Raw genomic sequence first — 19161 nt, 5'->3', positions numbered from 1 at the left:
TAGGGGAGTCTACGATTTTGATGGATATTGCTGTCTTCACCAGCACACTTTCACGTTGAATAAATTATTACATAAATTTAATTTCATCACCAAGTAATTGTTTTAGATGATAATCTTCGAATAAATAAGAAAAATTGTTTTTTTTAATAAAATAGTTTTTATTGAGAACCCCCCAGCGTACTCGGAAGTAAACAATAAGCCCATGCAGCATCAATATGGCTGTGGACAGAAAAGTATGAAATTTATCACAAGATAACAAACATTATCTACCGTTATATATTTTTTTAAGGACTGTAAGTGGCAGAAAGTGTGAAAACCACAATTGTCTCGCATTGACGACAAACACACAACTTTGGCGGCAGAATGAGTAATATTTACATTCAAGAACCACCATCAAATGGAAAGGTGAGCGCGACTTTTTGCAATTTTTAACTGACACGTTATCATTTTTATGCGTATTTCCAACAATAGCTTTCAATAAAATACGTTATTTGTAGAGGTTATAACATTAAATGTTGTTTAGCTACCTTGCTACGTTTCGCTGAACACTATTGTAGTGCAGCAAATGTGGTATTTCACAGTTATAAAAGTTTAAATTACACCAAGTTTACTGAAACCTTTAAAGGATAAGCTCACAAATTTTCAAGTCTGTCTTAGTCAGGTGTCCAAATGAACAGTGAAACTTGTTTTTTTCTTGCTGTAATCATTCCTCCTGTTCATACTGACCATTAGAAGATCCCTTCATAATGCACTTACAATCTAAGTGGTGGAGGACAAAATCCACAGTCCTCTTTCTGTGCAAAAAATGTATTTAAAAGTTTATCTGAAGCTAATATGAAGCTTCATTGTCCAAATGAGTCAAATCAAGTAGATATCTTTCAACGTTACAGTCTTTTTAGTGCCAAAGTCCCTCTTTTTGTTACTATACTTCCACCTGCAGCTCAACAGGGAAACACTGTCCGAGGAAACATAAAGAGGGAATTGATGCTGAAAAGACTGTAAATGTGTCAGATATCCACTTGATATGACTAACTCAGACTGCTGAAACCTAATATAAGGTTCACATCAACTTTTAAATGCATTTTTGCACAAACTGTGGATTTTGGCCTCAATCACTTCCATTTAAAGCACATTTGAAAGGGACCTTTTAATAGCCAGTATGAACAGGAGTAACTATTACAGTGAGGAAAACCTCTTTCACTGTTCATATAGACACCTGACTGTTGTTTTAAGACACACTTGAAAGAAAAAAATGTAAATCTCTCCTTTAAGCTGCAGCTGTTTGTGTCTAATCAATTGTTTGACAACATTAAACTTGCTTTGCTGGCAAGAGGCAATTATGGAAAAAAGAGGTTGTATAATTTCTTATTTTCATGACCCGCCCTATAATCCTCTCTTAGGTCCTGTTGAAGACCTCAGCAGGAGACATCGATATTGAGTTGTGGTCCAAGGAGGCTCCAAAAGCATGTAGGAACTTTGTGCAACTGTGCATGGAAGGTAAAAGTTAAATCACTTCTTGTTGGAAATACTTTTTTTAACACACTGCAGATCATCTAAAAACAAACCTACTGAAGAAAAGTCACTACAGCAGAATCAGTCACCCAAACCTAGTCTATTAATCCTGAGAGGACTGCTTTTCTGCTTTCAAAATACATGCAAAAAAAGAACATTTCTGCCTATTTATTTAGATTTATAGCTCTTCATATTAATTGTCAAAGAGCTACATCAGGAATTTTATTAAACCTAAATAAATTATATTGGAAAGTTTATTCTCCATATATGGTGACTTTTATGCTTTCCTGCAGTCAAATTGCACATTTTCCAAGTTCAGCTGACATTCTGTGTACTTTAAGACTCTCTAGGTTACCCCAGTATAACAGTTGAATATTTTAGTTTCTATTTTCCCTATAATTACGACTAAATTACATTTTTTTTCCAGGAAATATGTTGGAAATTATTAGGAAATTATACAGAAATTACAAGCCTGTAGAATAAAGCAACACCTGTCTTATTGTCTTTTATTTTTCTGTCCTTTAGGCTACTATGACGGCACAATATTCCACAGAGTGGTGCGTGACTTCATTATTCAGGGTGGAGATCCCACTGGAACAGGGACAGGTGGAGAGTCCATCTACGGCCGGACATTCAAGGTCAGACTGCTTCTCCTTTTATAATTCTACATAATAAATGTTCAGCTGACATTGAAATAATCTTTTTTTAGAAACTTACAGTGGAATACCTGCGTCTTTTTTTTCACTTCCATAGGATGAATTTCACTCCAGATTGCGTTTCAATCGGAGAGGTTTGGTCGCCATGGCAAATGCTGGACCACATGATAACGGCAGTCAGTTTTTCTTCACTTTGGGACGGGCGGATGAGCTCAACAACAAACACACCATATTTGGAAAGGTAAATCTGAAGAACTGAACCTTAATATTTCATGTGTTGGATCAGATATCTGACGTATGTGTGAAATACCTCCTACATGGATGGAGCCAGATCAGCGTGGTTTGCTGATTTGCATGTGTAGAAGAGTAGTGAAGGTGATCATTTGTGCTTTTTTTTTCAATTCCCAATGCAGGTCACCGGAGACACAGTTTATAATATGCTCAGATTAGCAGAAGTTGAATGTGACGACGATGAAAGACCTCTGAACCCCCACAAGATAAAAACTGCTGAGGTACTTTCTTGTTTTTTTTAACTTACTCGTCAACTTTTAAGTATTTAGTGTTTGCAATATAAATACTGACGTTAAGACGTTTTGTCTCTTTTAGGTGCTGCATTCTCCTTTTGATGACATTATACCTCGTGAAATAAAGAAAGCCAAAAAGGACAAAGATAAAGAGGAGGGAAAGAAATCACAGTCAAAAGCCACAAAGTGAGTGTTCAGATTTTTATCTGTCTTTGTGATGATTCTTTGTCTCTCTTGTTTTCTTCTGCCTCATCTTTTTACTGCTTCATTTCCCCCACAAGTATGTGGATCTCAGAAACCTTATAACCATCAACAACCTCTCTTAGCGGCCACATGCGGTATAACAACAAGCAACAGTGTCTTTTGGACAAAATGTTGTTATACCCCTGGCACTTGGCACATGGCTGAATTTATTTTTAGTGTTGCTGTTATTGTTGCTTTAGTGCCAATGTTTTTCTTTGTAGGAACTTCAGTCTGTTATCATTTGGAGAGGAAGCCGAAGAGGAAGAAGAGATGGTGAATCAAGTCAGCCAGGTACTGAATTACAAAACTAGTCTTGTCTGACAAACTATTAAAACCGACCTCCTCTGCTCTTCGCCCTCACAACAGTCAGTCACACCTCACAACTATGGGGAGAATCTGAGTATCATTACTGAGTGACTGTAAAGGAAGGTTTGGAAATGCGATGCTGCAGTCTAGACCTTCTTTATGACATGAAATATCTAAAAATCTCTGTCTGTCTTGTTTAACTTATTTAAACATATTTGGGGGTTTTTTTTTTCTTGGATTTGGTGCAGACCATGAGGCATTAAAAGTCAGTGCAGTCAAAGCAAACAGGCTTTTATTTAGTTGTAATAAAAGTTAGATGAAATTCTGGCATCGCTTTACCGTTTTCCACCAAGTCATAAGATGCTATATAAAGTTAAATCTGAGATATTGGCAAGTGATGGTGATGGGTTACAACCAGAGTCCAAAATTAACACCTGCCAAGTGCCAAATACGGGCAGATTTTCTGTTTGGTGAGTAAATCTTGGAAGGCCGTCCGCCACACTGGTGGGTAAATGTTTGTACCAAAATAGTCATGTCATAAAATATCTGGCATGACGGTTCGGAAGAAATTACTCATGTTGGTCTCCGTACAGTGTAGACAAGCAAGCACCATATGTGTTTTTTACACACGTCTTAACGGTGTTGTGAAACTGTAGGAGCCCTCGAGAAGGTCTGACACCGTGTCTGCACAGAAAGCGTAAAGCGAGCAGCACATTTAGCCGATCAACAGCAGCAGCGGGGAGCGCTCCATCTGTGTGTGTGTGTGTGTGTCTACACCGGAGGCGTTCAGGTACGGCGGTGAGCGTAGGTCACCCGTGTTTTGGAAGCGCTCAGAGCCAAGTCACAATGACTGTAGTTACGCATGTAAAACTCTGTACAACACTTTGGTGAACGACCAAAGTGTTTTTAAATGTGCTCTACAAATAAACTTGATTTGATTAACCACTGATCAATATATGAAAATAATTTCTGGCCTCTTTTTTAAGTTTGTATTCAACATAATACCTTATTATCTCAATGAAATGTACTGAAATGAATGTATATGTGACACAAAAAGGCAATTTATTTTTTTGGCCATTAAAAAAATATGCTTGTCTGGTGGATTTTTTTATCTACTGGTCCTCCTGGTAGGTGAAATTTGGACACTGGTTATACCTACAAGTCTGAAAATCTTGTATGCAAGAAGAAACATGAAACAGCTCCATTTAATGGTTCTAGTTGGGCATTTACACCGTATATGCTGCACTTATGGTACAGCATACACAGTGTCAGTGTTTGTTGGTTAATTAAAGATATGTGCAAAATTGCTGATTTTTTTTTTATATATGGTTTTCTATTAAAAAGAAATGGATTCATTAGAAATTTAAAACCAAAATCAGTTGCTCATCGTTGTTTGTTTCTTCAGACACTAAAGGGAAAAAGCAAAAGCAGTCACGACCTTCTTAAAGATGATCCCAGACTGAGCTCCGTTCCAGCAGTTGATAAGTACACTGACTGAATTAATTCATAATTATATAATAAGTGCTTCTTCATACATCCTTGATTTGTCCTTTTCCAACATTAACCTGTATTCCTTCTACCTTTTTATAAGAAAAAAAAAGAAGGAGACATCTGGAGATGCAGATGAGGTAAGTCAGAGAAAATGTGCAGATGAAGAACTGCACTTTTCACGGCGTTTGCTCTCAGACGAAGTTCCCAGAGCCTCTTGTCTCTGATTGTAAATGTCAACGTGTTCTTCCAGACGGACGACGAGGCCGACGATGACGTCGAAGATGACATGGACGCAGATGAAGAGTACGACTCGGATAAGAAAGAGAAGATGAGGGAGCTCATCAGTAAAAAGCTAAAGAAGGAAAAAGGCACGGAGAGAGCGACAGAGGCCAGTGAGGAGGAACGAGGGAAAAAGAAAAGCCGCAGGTACGACCGCATGTTTCGTGGTCTGACAAAGTCTCTTTATATCCAACAGATGGCAGGTTTGTTTAATAAATAGTCTACCTGCTCGTTGATTTAGTCACTAACAGCTTTAGCAGTGTCATAAAATGTTGATGTTCCACTTGTAATACAGTGTAACATCCTTGTGGGGGCGCTGTTGATCTGCATAGTACAGAGAAGAAGCACTTTAAATAAACCTCTCCTGTTTTATTAATACAATGAGATGAACAGACCATCCAAACTTTTTCTGACAAGCACAAAGTACATTTACTAAGCCCAAAGAAAGAAGACTTTTTATTTACAACACTCGGTTAGAGCTGCAACTAATGAGTATTATCGTCGTCAATTAATCTGCTGTTTATTTTCTTGCTGAATTGATTAATCGTTTAGTCTATAAAATGTCAAGAAATAGTGGAAAAAAGCACAAGGTGACATCTGTAAATGTCTTTTGTGTGACCAACTAACCGTTTAAAAGCCCAAAATATTCCATTTACTATCATATATAACGAAGAAAAGCAGCAGATCATCACATTTTAGCGCCTGGAACCAGTAAATATTTAGCATTTTTGCTTGAAAAATCACTTTTTTTATGAATCAATTATCAAAATAATTGCCGCCAGTTAATTTTCTGTTGAATGACTGATTATTTCAGCTCTATGCTGAGTTGATCCTGGAATTTCAAGACCACAAGAACAGACCCAGAAGAGATGAGAACTGCTAATATGATGTACAGTCACCCCTAGGGCCCAGACGCACTAAAAACAGTCATTAACGTATATTAATTACTGCTTTTCTGCAGCAGAAAATCCTCTCAAAACAGTTTTGTTTGCTGGTTTCTCTGATGAGGTTGTATTGGTTGAATTTCCAAAGAAGTTTGACGCATAAATTGTTGTATATTTTACCCTCAAAATTACCGGAAAGTGTTATTCAAAACATATGCGTCACACAAATCTAGCATATTTTACGGTTTACTAACAACAAAAATAGTCGGCTTTAGAAATCTTTGTGACAGATTAAAGGATCTTGATGACACATGTTGGTTGGCTAAATAGGAGCATATTGGAAAAACTGAGGTGCACAATGATTTGTGGTGAAAATATGTCTTTATCAGCCATAAGTTCATTTAGCATATCAATATGATTTCTGATACATTTCTATGAATAAGATGAATACAAAAATATAAATGTTAAGTCATGTGTGAAGATGTTTTTAATCCTTCTGTCTGTCAGCAGCAGACATGTGTGTGCTGTCAAGTTAATGTGCTACTCAACAATTTAGCGTTACACTTCCATAAAGTTTCAGGACTCACAAGAGACAGATTTTTAAAAAGAAAAGGTAAAAATCGAAGCAGCCGAGGCAGAGATATCCTGACTTTTAGGTCCTCTGGATCCCACAATTCCCATAATGCAACTCAGTTTGCATCTTTAGGGTTAATTTCTCAGACTTTACAAAGCTCCTGCAGAGCCCACAGAAGATATTATACAACCGTTTTCACACACTGAGTCGTACTTCGCTTGGCGAGTAAACTAAACTTCATGTGTAAAATCGGTGGGGTGACCCTTTAACCCTTACATACTGTTCATGTCAAATTTGACCCATTTTTACATTTGAGAAAAGACTAAACAAGATTCTTTTCACCTTAAATTCCTAAAGTGACTCAAAAATGGAAATATTTAAACTTCTTTACATTTTTTGTGCAGTTGATACTTATTTTTGTACATACAGTAGAGGGTGTGCTGGGTTAAATTTGATCAGTATTTATGAAAAACTTCAAAAATGTTGTTGCATTCTTCACATTCAATAACATTCATTGAAATCATTATGGCTGTAATGTTCTCCTGTTTTAGGTAACATAGGACGGTAATATGATGTGATTGTGAAGTTTTTCCATAAACAAATAGTGTAAAACCTAAAGAATATACCCTATCTGCTCTCTGAAAGGTTAATTAAGGTTTAATAATGAGGTATTCATGAATGAAAAATAGATTTGTAGTTCAGAAGTTTGATATAGAGACTAATTATGAGAAGATATTGTGAGGAGTCAGAATATTAACAGTATTTAAGGGTAATGAATGACCCCAAAAAAAGTCCTCATATCCAATTTTCCTACAACTACCCAAAAGTTATAAGCATTTAATGATATTTCAAACTATTTCATAACTGTAATGTGAATGTTTTATTGATATTGAAAAAGAATAATTTCACTAATATGATGCTCTTGTATGTATCTCCATCGTCTCCTCGGTTCCCGTCTGTCGAAGCCTAGCGTCATTGTCATCCACATATCTTCCAGCTCTGTTTCTACAGTCATCCACTCGCTTCACATGTGCACACACACACACCCAAACTAAACACACACACACACACACACACACACACACATACTGTATCTCAGTTGTAGCTCACTGGACCAACATCAGTGGACGTTCTCTGTGAAACAGGAATGTTGGCACGCAACGCAAATTACTTGCTGCGCTGCTGAAGTAGAAGCAAACAGCACATGTGTCTGAGCCAACAGTGTGAGTGAAATGAAGGCGAGAGTCGAAGGCAAGAGTGGCGAAGCGTTCTGCACGGGCCTAAAACCGAGACCGGAACCTGGCCCGTACCTGCGCCTTTCATATCCGAACCTGACACGAGACCCGAAGCCATAGTTTTGGTATCATTAATGTTATTTCTCCTTCAAAGACAAAGTTATATGATTAGTTTGACGTGACAGCTCACCAGAACAAAACATACAGTGTTATAACCTCTACCAGATGATTAGTTGTATGTAACACTGCAGCATCTCAAAATAATAAATTATCTGCCAATTGAAGATCAACTCAGCCTTTTCTGAATATCGACCAGATGAACACTGATAAACATCTTTCCTGAACAGCTGAACAGTTACCGGCGATTGCGATGCTATTTAAGAGTTGTGGAGGAAGATTGGAGGTTTTTATCCGTTAATCACATCAAGGTCAGAATGTTTCCACAACACAGCAGCTTTCCCTGAATCATTTGGGATTTTAAGAAGCTCCTCTTCTGCAAGTTTTTTGCTTTATTTCATCCATTAGCGACTGCTAGCTCACCAGGCTAATGCTAATGCATTGGCTACGCTCTGTTTATCTTCCCGCTTCCCATGACACGTCGACGCAGACGATTGCCAGAGAGTCTGTGAGAGAAATAGAGAGAGAGAGAGATTTTTTCTTGTTAAATAACATTTGAAAATACTTAAGCCCGACTCGAGCCTGAGGCTTTACGCAAAAAAAAAAAAAAAAAGTCACGACCTGTTGTGGGGACTCAGTGGGTCGGGTCAGGATACCGAACTCTACTGTATGTGTGAGACAACATAAGACTGAAAATGACCTGAGGAGAAAGGAGAGAGTGATTTATCTCTCATCTCTCTTTGATGCTGCTGGTTGCATAACCGGCCAGTTATCTCTCCTCCATATCCTCCTAACAGGTAGCCCTCAACACACATAATCAACATACCCTTCTCTCATTAGCGCTAATGGGATAAGGAGCAGGGATAAGGAGCCGGCCCCCAGTTAGTTGTGTGTGTGTGTGTGTGCCCTGACTGACAGCCAGCCCAATGCAGGCAGACTGTAGTATATTAAACACAAGCGCAGATTGTTTTGCTACAAGAACTGTAACCCAACACAGTGGTTTGTCTTGGCAGGGAATCAAAGAGCAGGCTGGTAGGTACAGTGTTAGTCTGGGACAAAGGGGGCATTGTTGCAGGGTGAGCTCTGCTCTCCCACCGTTGCTTTGCTTTGGGCTTTCAGCTACTCTGTGCGCAAGGAGGAACACCAACCGCTATCTAGTCACCTGGGGAAAAAAAAAAAAAAGAGAGAGAGAGGATGTTAAAGCAGCCTCTTTTCTCAGTTCTGTCTGATGGACTTTACTTATGCAAGACTTTTAGATTTTTCATTTCATTCCTTTTACACTCATGTACTGTATGTGATGTGTGTGAAGGACAGTGCTCCGCTGTCTGCAGTGCACTCAGGCCTCAGTTGGGGGAAAATTTATAATGTTGACTGTGTCTTTTCTTCTCAAAGTCAAGGCTGCTGAGACAACCTTGAAATTAGGAGTCTCCCTGAAACCAAAATAGTTTTTACATCAGGTCAAAACTATCTTACACTGCTATCCAGCAGCCAGATGATATTCCACTGCAGTATTCCATGATTGCAAAATGCTTGGACTTGTTCATATTCACGAGGAAGTTGCCAAATAATGGTGTACTGTACCTGCACCAAGAAAATGTTTGACTTTAAAGCTTTAAAGTCACAATCGATCAAGAGAATCTGTCAAAACAGATCCTCTTTTCACTAAGTTTGTCTCAACTTACTGTGATGTTTGATGTTGTTGGTAATTCTTGTTAAGCTTGTATGCTCACAGTTTGACACTTCTTTTATGTTACTATTGATCAAGTCTGGTTTGCTGTGTTTGAAGTAGGCCTCTTTAGGGGGGTTGCTTTATAAAAGACACTACTGAATGAAGTCCCAAAAGCAGTGTATGTGGTAGTCGCCACTTTTGTTAAACCCGACGGGGCATGACTGGGGAAGCAAAACGCTTCCATATGGCTGTGGGACACAGTGTGAGCTGCTTCTGCCAGCAGGGCCTGGCTCCCTCTGCTGTCTCTGGTAATCGCTTTTCAGTTACTGCAGGCTGAAGATAATGACAGAACTGCACTTCCTGTTGTTTATATCACTTGTTAAATGTTGTGTGTACACAGCATATGGCAGCAGACATGAATTATACAGGTGGAATTACTTTTATAGAGTCTTTAAAAACCAAGGTGTTTGATAGCACCTTGATTATCACATCATCCACATGAACTCCCTTTACAGTATGTCATGAAATGAATAAGAAAATAACCGTGGCGAAGGGTTTTGGGTCTGTGTGTGTAAGGCTGATTAATGGGGATATTTTCCAATACCAATAAAAATCACTATATGGAAAATGTATGCAAAGGCCCTAAAGATATAATGAAAACAATCAAAGCAATGATGGTCCATAGCTTTGCATCACATGAGACAAAAACTTTTAATAACTGATGATTATTTCCATTATGGATTAATCTGCCAATTGTTTTCCCAAAGAATCTTTTTGTGTGTAAAAGGTCAAGAAGTCTCATTTCTCAGAGCCCACATTGACCTTTTCATCGTCATGTATTAAATTGCTTATTATGTCCAAACAAACAGTCACAAACTTAAAGATTAGATATCATATTAGACTAAGAAAACCTTAGAAGTAAGTCTCGTTTGGTCTCACCAAGAGTCCAAAAAACCAAAGAGATTCAGTTTACATTGATATGAAACAGATAAAAGATATTAATCCTCATATTGGAGAGGCTGCAACCAGAGAATGTTTTGTGTTTTTGCTTTAAACAAATGGTTGCAGCTCTAGTCTTAATCTTATTTTTCTGGAGTTGGTCCTCTGCAGCCTTGGTCACATATGTCTTTCCGACTATCATACGTCTTTTTAGTTTTCATAGCACTTTAAGAAAGCATTCTTTTAGCCTTGTGGATAGTGTAACTCGTACTTAAATGGGACATCAGACATTAATTATCCTGACCAAGTGGCCATACCCCATACCCCCGTGTCACTGTGTATTAATTGGCTGCACCTGTCTCTTGTCATCGGTCATAACCCAACGCGTTCTCAGGGAAAGGTTGCAGAGATCAAGAAAGCATTCGGCACTGTTTTTGTGCAGAAAACTGCTTGAGATAATCCAGTTCTTGGCAGCGGGATTGTGTATGTTTTGGAACTGCCAGGTTTACACATCTCTGGCCCACTGTAGCATGTCTGCCCCATATGGGGCACTTGCTCACTGGAAACTGTTCCAGACAGCAATGCATGTCTAGGACGGGGGAGGGTTAGACTCTTTGAAAATGAATTTTAAAAAAGCAGAACGCCGCTTGGACTGTGATCAATGTCAACATTTCAGTGTCCTCGTTTACTGTGTCTTTTACTCTCAAGCAAGAAAAATATTTACAAAGAATAGAAAATTCACAACTAAATATAACTGCTACAAACAAGAAGAGATGCACTTGTTGTTCTAAAAGATTAATTACGTTCTTGCGTCATAACTAAGAGAATTCCAAACAATCTAGTAAATAATTGCGAGGCAGATGAGCCATTCTAAAAGAGGAACCTTGGTCCACTGCGTGGGTAATGTATTGGTCTAGATCACTCTGCAAAGTCATGCAAATTCCTGTGTTGAGGTTGGATTCCTCCACTCCAGCTCACAGTTCTCCTTGGCTTTTGACCAAGCCATGGAGTGCCCCCTGAGGGGAGTTCACCCAGCCATCTTGTTATTCTAGCACATTCATCCACATCACTTGCTCAGTCATTAGAGTGGTTTGAGTCCACCGTGGCAGGGAGAAGCTGCTGTTGCCATCCTTGTGGTGAACTAACTCAGAGTAAGACTATAGTGTTAAATTTTACTTTTTAATATACATTTGACTCATTGCAATCATACTCCGGCTATATTTGAACTCGCAACAGTTTGATTTTATCAATAATTACATTTCTTACGGTCACTTGAAAGCTGGAAAATAAGAATGCAGAGAAATCCAAAAAAGGCAAGTACGCCTGCTTGTACATTTTGGAAAACGATTGAATTTTTGATGAACCATACAGTCATCGCTGTACTATTTTAAGGTTGTCGAATTCCTGTGTCAGCCTCAGTCTCCTGCCAGACACCGGAGTATTAAATGCAAGGTTCTGAATCATGAGAGTTCCTGGTCTACTGCCAATCACTTCATATGCTTTCTTTATGAAAAGTTAATCATCCACAGCTCTTTGGGTTTTTTGAATTTTCTGAAAGAGTGACAGTAGCTGGCAGGCCCCAAGTAAAAGCGAGCCATAGGGACTGGTGGGGAGTCACTAAAAAGGATTCATAATGTATCTATCTGTGCCCATTATAGTTTATTTTTATGACTTCTAATGACAACATGAGTGTTTTTTCTATTGCTGCTTGGCCTTCAATATTTTAAACGACCATCGCAGCCTCGTCTTCTGTTGGCAGGTGGAGAGACCTATTGAAGGTAGGGATGGATGGTCTCTTCTGTAGTTGTTGCAGAAAAGAGGCAGATGGTAGGACACACTCCATGAACTCCTCCAAATCCACCTCTTTCATCCTTCAGCTGTTCACCTGCACTGAATAAAATCTCAGTGTTTATTGAACCTTAGTCATGAATGCTTACTGCACCTGGACTACGTTACACTGGCTATTAGTAGCTCCATTACCATTATAAAGTTTGTGTGTAAAGTCCTCCCCAGGATCTTCGTAACCACTCGCTAGTTTGAAACTAGTAATTTTCTAAATCAGGTTACACCATTAAAACTTGAGGAATGTCTTAGCTAGTAAACTATGTAAACAGGAAGTCACTGTTGTGTCACATGCTGTAACGTTCAAAAATAACAGTTTTTAGGGCCAATCTGTCTCTCATTCTCTCATTATTTTTCTCTCTCTCTATATGTATCCTATCTATCTATCTATATACTGTTAATATATATTTTTATATGTATAACATTGCCTTACTTATATATGCACATGTGGAGAAAAATGCTTCTCAGACTAGGTAATATTCAGGCAATTTAAAGAGAGTGGAAAATGTCCAGTTATGCTAATCTAACCGGTGCTATTAGCTAGTCATTAAGTCTGTCTTTATTAGCAGCACAACTTCTAATTTTAAGTATTAATATTGTTTTACTCTTGTGTAATGTAATTTAAAATCTTCAGATCCCATGTGTTGACCATATCTCATATTACTTTCACTCTTCAGTCTAAACAGATCATATAGGCTATTACACAGATAACATTAGTTTTGTCAGTTAGCTCAATTAGCTAAGCAACATTTATACCTGACAGTTAGTAGGTGTTAGTAGTATAGCGTAATATTTAGTGACATTATAAGTTTCCAGAATGGGGAACTCATTGGTGCAGTCTGTTGATTTTTAAATATAACTCACTTCTTGGTAGCATAAATCAAGCTTTGTGATTTGAAAATGAGCATTAGCATCAGACTTATATCTGACAACATTTAGAGCAGCAACTACTGTAACAATTTTTTTTCATTATCGATTAATCTAATGACCATTTTCTCAATTCATCAACTAATCATTTGGTCTATAAATGTCAGGAAATAGTGAAAAATCTTGCAGTCAAGGTGCTTTTTTCAAACACTTCAGAACACAGATATCCAGTTTACAATAATAAAAACAGAACAAAGCGACAAAAACTTACATCTGAGGAACAAGAGAATAAATTCAGTTTTTACTTGAAAAATTACTTAAATGATTGATTGATTATCTGAGTATCTGCCAGATAATTTTCTGTTCATCAACTCATCAATTTATCAACTAATCATTTCAACTCTAACAACATAAGGCCAAAGCGGACATATGAGCACATTCTGAACAGTCAAATTCTGGTCTTTGAACTAGACCCAATGTTAGGTTAGTACACATATATTAGCATTGGCATATATGTAGGTCTGATAAGTAACAAGAATTTGCAACACAGAGGTGCCAAAGATATGTTTGAGGAAATTTAGAAACAGTGTCACCATTACAGTTTTTCCACCAGAAGGTACTGACAACCATTACATAACTTCATCACAATTCTTTAATAACCACATTTAAGGGATCCTTATCAAAAATGTTCATTTTTAGAAAGTGATTATTGGCCAGCATATTGTAAAATCTCAAATATTGATATTGATATCGGCCTCAAAAATCCAGTATTGCTCAGGCTGTACTTTGAATAATTGTTACTGTCGGAAAAAATGTAAATATATTCTCTGGATTTAGATCAACAGAATGTGATCCATCCAGCCAAGTGAAAAATCGGTTCTTCTTCTGGTTGTAGAAACAAAATAATTTGTAGTGTTGTGATGTGAGGGTCTTGAGAGGAATTTGCTGAGCCCCAAGGTGTGTCACAACAGGTGTTGTTGGGGCTTTTCCTGTCCTTTCTGGCCTCTTTCTCTTTATTGGCACCGGGGCTGTGGAGCCGATTGTTTGGCTGTTGCCTTGGATACGTCTCTTGTTTTCCGAATGGCAGCATGTCAAGGCAGGCAGAAATGATCACTCAGTCCAAAGTGTTCCTCACTGTAGAATATATATGTATAAAACCTCAGCTCTCAGTCCTAGAGAAGAGGCTGGACTGTGTTTATTTAACAGCAGAGCCACGACTCATACTTTACTTTACTAAAATAAACTTGAGTCATGTCAGGAAAGGCCCCTCTGAAGTGGACAAGTAGAGGACAAAATGATCAAACAGTGATCGTTATTTTTGTTGAGACTGTCAAGGTGTTGTTTTTGAGGTCATAGTTTGTGGTGTTCTTAAGCAACTGTCCAACTCGGTGTCTACTTGTGACCCCTGTTTATCTTACCTAAAGCAGTTTTGGGCCCCCCATTTGGCACGTTTTCCCCTTGTCACAATATATAATTTCACAGCATCTATTAGAGATACAACAGTAATTCTGGCAGCAGGTATCTGGTCTAATTGTACATCTGTAAGTTTCTTTCCTTGAAAGTTCCCTTGAAAGAGAACTCCACTGATCGGTTCATCAGGAGTGCTAAACATCCTGTGAAAACAGTTGAGTTGAGAAATGAAGATATCATCAGAGTTATCCCTGTTTGGGCTTGGAGATTTTTACCAATCAGTCTGCTGTCTAAACTGTGGAGTTTTAAAGACATGGCCTTTACAAGGGAGGGAGGGTCTAACAAAAAGATGCTATCAGTTTTGATCCGTGGTGTACGAAGGACTAAAAGTGAGGATGTCTTGGCCTGTTGGTAAAGGTTACTTTGACCATTCTTTATAGCCATGATAGCGGCTGTCAGTCAGTCCTAGCTGAAATATCTCAACAACTACTGGATGGATTGCCATGAGATTGTGTACAGATATTCATCTGAGGATAAATCCTACTGACTTTGTTGACGCCTTTACTTTTCCTCTAAACCCACCATCAAGTGGATATTTTTGTTTTTTAGCGACATGTATTGAAAACTATTGGATGCATTGATATGAAACATTTTTCACTTCTCCTGAGAAATAAGTCAACATCTACTTTGCAGACATTCATGGTTCCCAGATGATGAATCTGAATGACTTTGGTGATCCCCTGATATTTTCCTTAGCATCACCATCGGTTGACAGTAGTTGCTTTGAGTGAAATGTCTCGACAACTCTTGGATGGATTGAAGACTTTTGGTACAGACATTCATGCCCCCGATAGAATGAATTGTAATAACTCTGGTGATGCCTTTACCTTTCCTCTAGCACCATCATTACAACAAAATTTCAATGTTAGCAGCAGTGTTAGCATGCAAAACTACAGTAACTTCAACATGCTAAACTCAGATAATAACATTAGCATGTTAGCATGCGGACATTAGCATTTAGCTGAAAACACAGCCTCACAGACCTCCTAACATGGCTATAGACTCTTAGTGGTAGCCAGTCATATTTAACTGTGTCTCATATGAGTCCCCTAAACCTTATAGCAGTGCAATACTAAATTGCTGGAAGACCCCTTTAAAAAAATGGCAATTTGTAAGACCTTTTAAATTTTACAACTACAGCTAATTGGTTTTCACCTTAATGACAAATCTGTGTAGCTGCTGTTTCCATTGTCATTCATAGAGGTAGACAAAATAACACACAATAATTTTTTTTTAAAGGACCTGAAAGCAGTTACAAAGGTGGCTACAGGAAAAAGTTGTATTGAGTTCACAAAAAAGTCTCAAAAATCAGGATGACATTCCTATGAGAGTAAAACTACCGTAGTACCAAGTTAGTAATTAAATGCAGAGCATCACTGACTGGCAAACTTCCTGTTCACATTATTTTGCCCATACATTTAAAAACAGCATAATTTTACAAAATGTACCTCTTTAATCACCATGCAAGATGTGAAAAATTGTAATTGACAGCTGTAGTCTTTGAACAGTTGTTATTTTGCTCACCTTTGGTTTGTCACATCTGAGTCACATTACCCTACTGTATGTAAAATGCGTGTCTCAGAAAAGAGGTTTGTTGTCCTTGCTCCTAGAGAGCTGAGCAGGCGACGTTCTCACACAGGCCAAGTCTGACTCTGCCAACCAGTACTGCTCTTGGCAACTTAGTCTGGATTCAGCTTTTTTTTTCTTGAGGAAAATAGAGGACTAACAACTGTATGTCTGACTGATTCCTCATGTGTATCATCAGCAGCAGCAGGGAGGCTAACAAGGAAGAGACATGACATCAAGTCAGCCACAGCTGTTAATATTTGCCAGGGCACTTACGGTTAAAATATCACTCAGTTTGATGCCTCGGTGCTTTGCCACAGACAATGTTAGTGAATTAAACAAAGGTAACATGAGTGTTGGAAAGCTACAAACAGAAGAATGAAAGTTCCAGATAAAGGGAAAGATAATGATATAAATGAATGTCAGTCCAGAGAAGCAGATGTAAGAAACAAAGGCAGCCATTGTTTGGTCTGGAGATGCCTCACATGTTTCTAGGCCAGGGGCCCAGACTGTGCAGCTTACCTGTGCTTTGTGGCTCCGCAAGAGAATGGGACAAAAACAGAGCTGTCAGGCAGTACAAAAATATTATCATTTCCTAACATAACATATCTGCTCTGCAACTGGCAGTAGTCTCAATCGTGTGAAAGGGAACAATAATCAGCATTACTGGCCTCGGTTCAGACTTATAGCATTTAGCCTTGCATGAGCTGGGCTTTGGGCCACTTGCCAAAAGGGACGGTACCATGAGTCAAAAAAGCAAGGATGTGCCTTGGCCTGCCTCTGTCATCCAGTTAAAGGTTTTATAAGGGTAGCTGGACATGAACACCGCCTGTAATACTTAATGTAATGCCACTTAAGGGAAGGAAGTATAAAGTTTTTAATTACTTCTGCCACTAATAGCATTTGTCAGTTATGTATTTCATGTATCACAGGACATTTATGTAGTTTATTGCACATAATAATATCACATGGCCTCCATCCAAAGTGTTGTGCATGTGTTTTTCCTTATCCGAATCAAGGGTAACCTAAGGATAAGGGTTGTTCTATGCTGTTCAGATTGTAAATCTCCTTTAGGCAAATTTGTGGTTTGTGATATTGGGCTATATAGATAAAACCAACTTGACTAATGCAAAGGTGCAGACCGAAGTCACATGAATTGGACCCATTAGATTTTAGGCATGAATCTTGCCTGTACTGACTTGGGATTTGACTTTGGACAGGTTGGTCTTGACTTGGAACTTGTCTTGAGACTTGCCTGTATTGACCTGGGACTTGAGTTTTGGCTTGTTCGTCTTGACTTTGGACTTGGTTTGGGACTTGTTGGTTTTGACTTGAGACTTCAATTTGGACTTGTTGGTCTTGACTTTGGACTTGATTTGGGACTTGTTGATCTTGACTTCAGACTTTACTTGACTTGGCGCTTGTTGGTCTTGACTTTGGACTTGATTTGGGACTTGCCTCTCCTTTGGTCTTGTCTTGGGAGTTGTTGGTCTTTACTTGGGACTTGTCTGTATTGATTTTGGTCTTGACTTCAGACTTGTTGGTCTTAATGTGGGAGTTGACTTGGAACTTATCTCTGGACTTCATAGCCAAGACTTTAGACTGACTTGTGACTTGCAAAACAATGACTTTGTTCCACCTCAGTGTTAATGTACAACCAATTAAAATCATTCATATACAGGAAATGTTTAACCAGTTTAAAAGCCTCACACAAAAGCATACAGTGGATTGTGCAATACAGATTATTATCATTATTATTAATATTGATAATATTAATATTAATATTATCATTATATGCATTCTGTCACATAAATGTATTTTAAAAATATTTTGCACCATGTCTTTAAGCGATAGTAACATCTGGAGTAATTGTATTCATTACCACTGCTGAGTGACAGCATTTTAATGGTTTAGAAATTACATCTTTCAGTCATTTTGGTTTCTCTAACACTTTAATGAGTACTTCTACAATGACAATTACTCATCTCAAAACAAGAAACACATTGACATTTTTCCCATGCGTCTGCTAAACTTTAATACCCCATGTAGTGCTTCATAGCGCTTTCCAGGAGCCTGGAGCGGGGAACAATTATTTTATTAAGGCTCCATCAAATTTATTGGAGTAACACAAGCTTTTAACGTACATTCTTCATTCTGACACTTGCAGAGAGTGTTTTATGTTGGTTTTATGTGGCCACATTATTGGCCATGAATAAAACATTTTGAGAAGCTTAATGTTTCAGAACAATTCATGTTTTTCAGTAACAATCAGAGTGCTGATGTTACAAAAATTAGTTTAAACTGTTAAAGGGTTCGAACTTTTGTCTTTGAACCTGTTGCTCTGTTATTGTTCCTGTCTGCTGTCTGCAGGTGCAGATATGTTGAGTTTAATTTCTTAAAAATCATTTCTCCCGTCACAGCGATGAATTACGGAAAGAGGCGCGGCAGTTGAAGAAGGAACTACAAGCCATAAAGCAAAGGAAAGAAGAAAGTTCGAAACCTGCAGTAGAAGAAGTCAAAGAGGGTATGTGGGCAGCTTTTATTCCCCTACAGCTACAGTTATTTATAATATACTATATTTATAGCATACTGTGCATGTGTCTTACCACAATTAGGTACCTTTTTGTTGACGTTTGAAAATGTATTCTTTCACCACACAGCTCTAAGTGTGAACAAAGTCTCTAAGAGGGTGGTCCGTGCTACATTCTCTACTAATGGACACTAAGACAGGCAACCCTCTGATTTTGTCAATTAGTTGCAGACGTCTATTTTTCCCCCCCCAAAGGGTCTGCATTTTTGTGTTAAAGCTTGCAGAAAATTGCGTGGGTGAAAATTGTTGAGTGGCCGCCATAGTTGCACATCAAACCCTTTTTTGTGTTTGTTAGTTGTAGCTTTGTGATTCTGTGAAAAAAAAAAAAATTCTGCCCCCAGATCTCCTCGGGTCTTCACCACACAGCAGTCTGTCATAATGTGCTGTCAATCTTTGG

At 38.3% G+C, this 19161-nt stretch overlaps 1 protein-coding gene across 1 annotated transcript in view; it reads left to right on the top strand.

Moving 5' to 3' along the window:
• The first annotated feature begins 182 nt into the window (after positions 1-182).
• Positions 183-19161, top strand: part of cwc27 (CWC27 spliceosome associated cyclophilin) — a 37213-nt gene continuing 18234 nt past the window's right edge. Inside the window, exons 1-11 of the mRNA XM_067574870.1 lie at positions 183-405; positions 1401-1497; positions 2038-2150; positions 2266-2409; positions 2582-2680; positions 2775-2878; positions 3157-3226; positions 4647-4726; positions 4833-4869; positions 4983-5158; positions 18595-18698. Coding sequence (XP_067430971.1) covers positions 364-405; positions 1401-1497; positions 2038-2150; positions 2266-2409; positions 2582-2680; positions 2775-2878; positions 3157-3226; positions 4647-4726; positions 4833-4869; positions 4983-5158; positions 18595-18698 — 1066 coding nt within the window. The 5' untranslated portion in view covers positions 183-363. The remainder of the gene's footprint in view (positions 406-1400; positions 1498-2037; positions 2151-2265; positions 2410-2581; positions 2681-2774; positions 2879-3156; positions 3227-4646; positions 4727-4832; positions 4870-4982; positions 5159-18594; positions 18699-19161) is intronic.

The sequence above is a fragment of the Thunnus thynnus genome, chromosome 19 (genome assembly GCF_963924715.1).
Source record: "Thunnus thynnus chromosome 19, fThuThy2.1, whole genome shotgun sequence".
In the NCBI taxonomy this organism is placed as follows: domain Eukaryota; kingdom Metazoa; phylum Chordata; class Actinopteri; order Scombriformes; family Scombridae; genus Thunnus; species Thunnus thynnus.
The sequence above is the reverse complement of the archived record's forward strand: the minus strand, read 5'-3'. Positions and strand labels throughout refer to the sequence as shown.